The sequence below is a fragment of the Pteropus alecto genome, unplaced genomic scaffold, assembly GCF_000325575.1.
Source record: "Pteropus alecto unplaced genomic scaffold, ASM32557v1 scaffold94, whole genome shotgun sequence".
Lineage (NCBI taxonomy): Eukaryota > Metazoa > Chordata > Mammalia > Chiroptera > Pteropodidae > Pteropus > Pteropus alecto.
The window spans coordinates 14,805,932-14,811,392 of record NW_006437736.1 but is presented as its reverse complement, the minus strand read 5'-3'; the positions used below and the strand labels follow the sequence as shown (position 1 = coordinate 14,811,392).

At 34.3% G+C, this 5,461-nt stretch overlaps 1 protein-coding gene across 1 annotated transcript in view; it reads right to left on the bottom strand.

Moving 5' to 3' along the window:
• Positions 1-280: 280 nt before the first annotated feature.
• LOC102883065 (C-type lectin domain family 2 member E-like) overlaps positions 281-5,461 on the bottom strand; it is a 10,827-nt gene continuing 5,646 nt past the window's right edge. Inside the window, exons 3-5 of the mRNA XM_006914688.3 lie at positions 5,000-5,178; positions 4,315-4,421; positions 281-969 (exon numbers count right to left, since the gene is read on the bottom strand). Coding sequence (XP_006914750.1) covers positions 852-969; positions 4,315-4,421; positions 5,000-5,178 — 404 coding nt within the window. The 3' untranslated portion in view covers positions 281-851. The remainder of the gene's footprint in view (positions 970-4,314; positions 4,422-4,999; positions 5,179-5,461) is intronic.

Here is a 5,461-nt window from a genome sequence, read left to right as displayed (position 1 = left end):
CATATACCATTTAATACCTACTTAATTTAGAATCATGCTCTCTCAGATTTCTGTACTATACCACTCTATGATAGTTTGCATCTTTGCAAAAAATATTATGAATGGATATTGGGAGTATTTTTGGTAGACTAAACAATGGAGAAGCAGCTGCATATAGCAATTTGCAATGCATCTCTCATAAATGTTTGGGAAATTCCCTATAAAGACTGTCAGATAGAAAAAGAAAATTCTCTTCTAAGTTCTTTTGGCTGATCTAATAACTAAAATGACTCAAGACAGGTTAGCAGGGAGAAAGAACAAATTTAACTTGTGCATATGGAGGTCTCATAGATATAGGACCTAAAGAAATGACAAAAGGAGACAGCTTTTATACTTTTTAGAAAAAGAAATTCATAAATTCTGGATCATATGGCAAATCTCTTTTTGTTTTTGGGGTTTTTTTTTTTTTTTGAGGATTCTCCATATTGTTTTCTACAGTGGCTATACCAATTTACAGTCCTGCCAGCAGTGCCGAAGGGTTCCTTTTCCTCCACGTTCTGACATGTCGTTTGTTGACTTTTTAATAATAGCCCTCTGACTGGTGTGACATGGAATCTCACTGGTTTTAATTTGCATTTCCCTGATGGTTAGTGATATTGAGTGTATGCCTTCTTAATAGAAATGTTTTTTCATATTCTCTGTCCATTTTTTGATTGAATTGTTTTTGTTATAGCCGAAGGCAATAAAAATACTAATTTGAACAGATATATAGTAAATTTAAAAAATGTGCTATATATCTATGATTATTTAAAAAGGTAAGAACATGCTATTTATAATATGTACATATTTATAATATGTCTTGAAGAAATTTGTCACCTATTGACAGTATATGACTTGCTACAAATCCATTTCCTCTCTGTGTAAGGCCTAGCACTACTGACTCCATTATCATTCAAGTAGGCACATTCCCCAATTCCTCTGATGGCAAACCTAAAACCAAACACAAAAATATTAAAAATTTATAAGTCGATATCTATATTCATTCCTTCACTACACACACACATACACACACACACATTATTTTATTGTGTTTTGCTTCATTGTACTTTTCAGATACTGCATTTTTTACAAATTGAAAGTTTGTGGCAACCTTGAATCAAGCAAGTCTATCAGTGCAATTTTTTCAACAGCATTTGCTTGCTTCATGTCTCTGTCACATTTTGTTAATTCTCACAATATTTCAAACTTTTTTCATTATTATTATATTTGTCATAGTGATCTGTGATCAGTGACCTTTGATGTTACTATTATAATTGTTTTAGGGTACCAAAATTCTGAGCCCATATAAGATGGTGAACTTAATCAATAAATGTGGTGCATGTTTTGACTACCCCGCCAACCACCATTCCCTTGTCTCTCTTCCTCTCATCAGGTCTCCCTGTTCCATGAGACACAACAATATTGAAATTAAGAGAATTAGTTAATTCTACAATGGCCTCTACATTTTCAACTGAAAGTAAGAGTCAAACATCTCTCACTTTCAATCAAAATCTAGAAATCATTAAGCTTAGTGAGGAAGGTATGCTGAAATAAGCCAAAAGCTAGGCTTCTTGTTGCAAACAGTTAGCAAAAGTTATGAATGCAAAAGAACAGTTCTTGAAATAAATTCAAATACTATGCCAGTGAATAAACCAATGATAAAAAAGTGAAACAGCCTAATTGCTGATATGGAGAAAATTTTAGTGGTCTGGATAGAAGATTAGTATTAAGCCACAATATTCCCTTAAGCCAAAGCCTAAACCAGAGAAAGATCTTAACTTTCTTCAATTCTTTGAAGACTAAGAGAAGTTAAGAAAGTTAAGGAAGAAAAGTTTGAAGCTAGAAGAGATTGGTTCATGAGGTTTAATGAAAGAAGCCATCTCCACAATAATGAAATGCAAGGTGAAGTAGCAAGTGCTGATGTAAAAGGTGCAGCAAGTTATCCAGGAGATCTAGCTAAGATAATTAATGAAGATGGCTACACTAAGCAACAGATTTTCAATGTAGATGAAAGGACCTTATGTTGGAAGAAGATGCTATCTAGAACTTTCATAGCTAGAGAGAAGATGTTAATGCATAGTTTCAAAGCTTCAAAGGACAAGCTGACTCTCTTGTTAGGGCCTAATGCAGCTGGTGACTTTAAATTGGAGCCATTCTGAAAACCCTGGGTCCTTAAGATTTATGCTAAATCTGCTCTGTTTGTGCTCTATAAATGGAAAAACAAAGCCTGGATGATAGCACATCTGTTGAGACCTACTACTCATAAAAAAAAGATTTCTTTCAAAATATTACTTCTCATTGACAATACACCTGTTCACTCGAGAGCTCTGATGGAAATGTACAAAGAGATTAATTGTTGTTTTTATTCCTGCTAACACAAAATCCATTCTGTAGCCCATGGATCAAGGAGTAATTTTGACTTTCATGTCTTATTACTTAAGAAATATATTTTGAAAGGTTATAGCTGCCATTGATAGTGATTCCTCTGATGGATCTGGGCAAAGTTAATTGAAAACTTTCTAGAAATGATTCACCATTCTAGGTGTCATTAAGAACATTTGTAATTCATGGGAAGAGATCAAAATATCAACATTAACTGGATTTTGGAAGAAGTTGATTCCAACTCTCATGGATGATTTTGAGAGGCTCAGTGGAAGAATTAACTGCAGATGTGGAAATAGCAAGAGAACTAGAATTAGAAGTGGAACCTAAAGATGTACCTGGATTGCTACAATCTCATAATGAAACTTTAATGGATAAGGAGCTGCTTCTTATGTATGAGCAAAGAAAGTGGTTTCTTGATATGGAATCTACTCCTGGTGAAGATGTTGTGAAGATTGTTGAAATCACAATAGATTTAGAATAGTAGATATACTTATTTGATAAAACAGCAATAGGTTTTAAGAGGATTGACCCCAATTTTTGAAAGAAGTTCTACTGTGGTAAAACGCTACCAAACAGCATCACATGCTACAGAGAAATAGTTTGTTAAAGTGTCAATCAATGTAGCAAACTTCATTGTTGTCTTATTTTAAGAAATTGCCACAGCCAGTAACCATCAACCTGATGTCATCAACATCAAGGGGAAACCTTACCCTCCACCAGCAAAAAGACTATGACTCGCTGAAGGCTCAGATAGCATTTAATATTTTTTTAGTAATAAAATATTTTAATTAAGTATGTACATTGTATGTTTTAGGCATACTGCTATTAAGCACAATTTTAGACATTATTCTATATACACACTTAATAGGCTATAGTATAGTATAAACATAACTTTTGTACGTACTGAGAACTCATAAAATTTGTGACCTGCCTTAGTGCAATATTTGCTTTATTGTGATATTCGCTTTATTGCTGTGGTCTGGAACTTAAACTATAATATCTCCGAGGTCAGCCTGTAATCTTAAGCACCCCACTCCAAAATTTTTTTTAATGTATGTAAGATAAAAGTAAAAACCTTTTATTAATATGGCTGTTTAGTAATATATGCCATTTCTATATTTAGTTCCTTTTATGTTCTCAAGGTCCCAGCTTGAATATCACAAGTTTACATTTATCATTACTAACTCAGTTATGTTGTTGATTATATAGTTAACTCGCATTTGCTATCTTAGCCAAATGAACTGCTGTCATCAGTGGCCTTCAGTGAAGATTATTTTCAGTGTTCTCCTGAACTGTTTCAAAAATGTATGTAAATAAAAATACTTTTTTACTAGTAAATACTAAAAGGGTTTCACTTTGATTGATGAAAGTGGTTGGGCCCCTACATTTTATAATTTCCAGTGTAATTGTTACAGTTAAACTTGATACCCCCTTTGAAACTTCACGCTCCAAGGAACTGTTACAAAATTCCTTCTGGTGATGAAACTTTAGGAGAGATTCCCATCGGTTCCCTGCAGACCTTTCTTTTACAAATGGATGTAGCACCTGGAAGAGTGGACTTAAGAATCTTGTACATATCATTTCTTCTGTGACTTTCTAGGATTTTAGAACCCCTATACAACAGCTGTTCTCTCTACTTTCTAAATAGGCATTTTAGCAAAGTTTAAATCATTGGATGAAAGTGCAAGAACTGTGTCAAATGCCATCATCATGGAAAAGACTTCACCTGAAATGGTAACAAGTTTTTCCAAAGGCATAACTGATAAATGGAAGTGCATATAAAGGATTTATATTTCTTACCTCATAGTGCAGCAAGCTTTCCATGATATTAAATGTATTTTCTTATAAACACAACTCACATACATAACCCCACATAAATATGGTAGAAGGAAAAGAAGTCTCAAAACGTACGTGGCATCATATTCAGTGTTGTCTGTCCATTTCCAAATGTGATGTGATGATTCTCTGCTAAGGCCAATCCAGTGGTCAGAAAGGCCTTTGTATCTTTTTAGGAATTTCTGTTATAAAGCACAGAAAGTAAAACATGTGTCTCTTTCTCTCATATTGCTCTTAAATCTCTCTTCCCTATAGTCTTCTCTTTTTGGATGGCAGCACTGTATAATTGAGAAACTTAGATTTTGGAGTTAGACTATTCCCCACTTCTCAGTTTAAGTCATTCAATGTCTCTGATCCTAAATTACTTAAAGTGACCATACATCCCAGTTTGACTGGAAAAGTCCCAGTATATGCCTGTTGTTTCAGCATAATATTAATATTGTCATTTTCACTGTCCAAAATTTCCCGATTCGGGTAATAAATTATATAATTAGCTTATTTCTTTTTACAATTAGAACAATGCATCTAATCTTGCAAGTTAACTGTGAGGATTAGATGAGAGAATGTATCTAACATATCTCAGATGGTTTCAGACAGAGAATATACCCCCAACAAATGTTAGGCACCAACATGCATCCCATGTCCCCAAGGTCTGCCTGGGGTGGAATTCTTCCTCACTTATCAGTTTTAACCCTATGCAGTTTACCCTTATCAGAGAGCTAAGTATTCAACAAAGAACCTGATCCAAAATATTTCTTACCAGTTCCTCCAGGGTTTCAAACTGAGCAAGTTGAGATTTTAATGAGGCACAGAAAGCTTGGCTGTGTGTCCAATTCCTTGTGTCATCGGAAAAATAAAAACACTTATTTCCAAACCCAATCCATTGTTCTGGGCAGGCAGCACAGACAGGGTACTCTAAGACTGGCATTGTGCTTCTCTCTAAAAGTTGGACAATCACAATGAATTATAATAAATAAATTTTCTCAAGCTATTTGTTTATTTTTCCACTTACAGTTCTGAGGTCAGTTTTGAGGTATGTACATCCGATTGTGGCTTTCCTAAATCATCAGTAAGAGTCTTATCTTAAGCACAAGTCATTAGCCCACTAGTCTTTAAGTGGGGTACCTGTGCACCTGACTTTCCAAGGAGAACATGAACACTGATGGTTTAAAGAAAATCAATTTCTATAGCATTTAACTTCCTTAGTATTGTAGCACTCTTT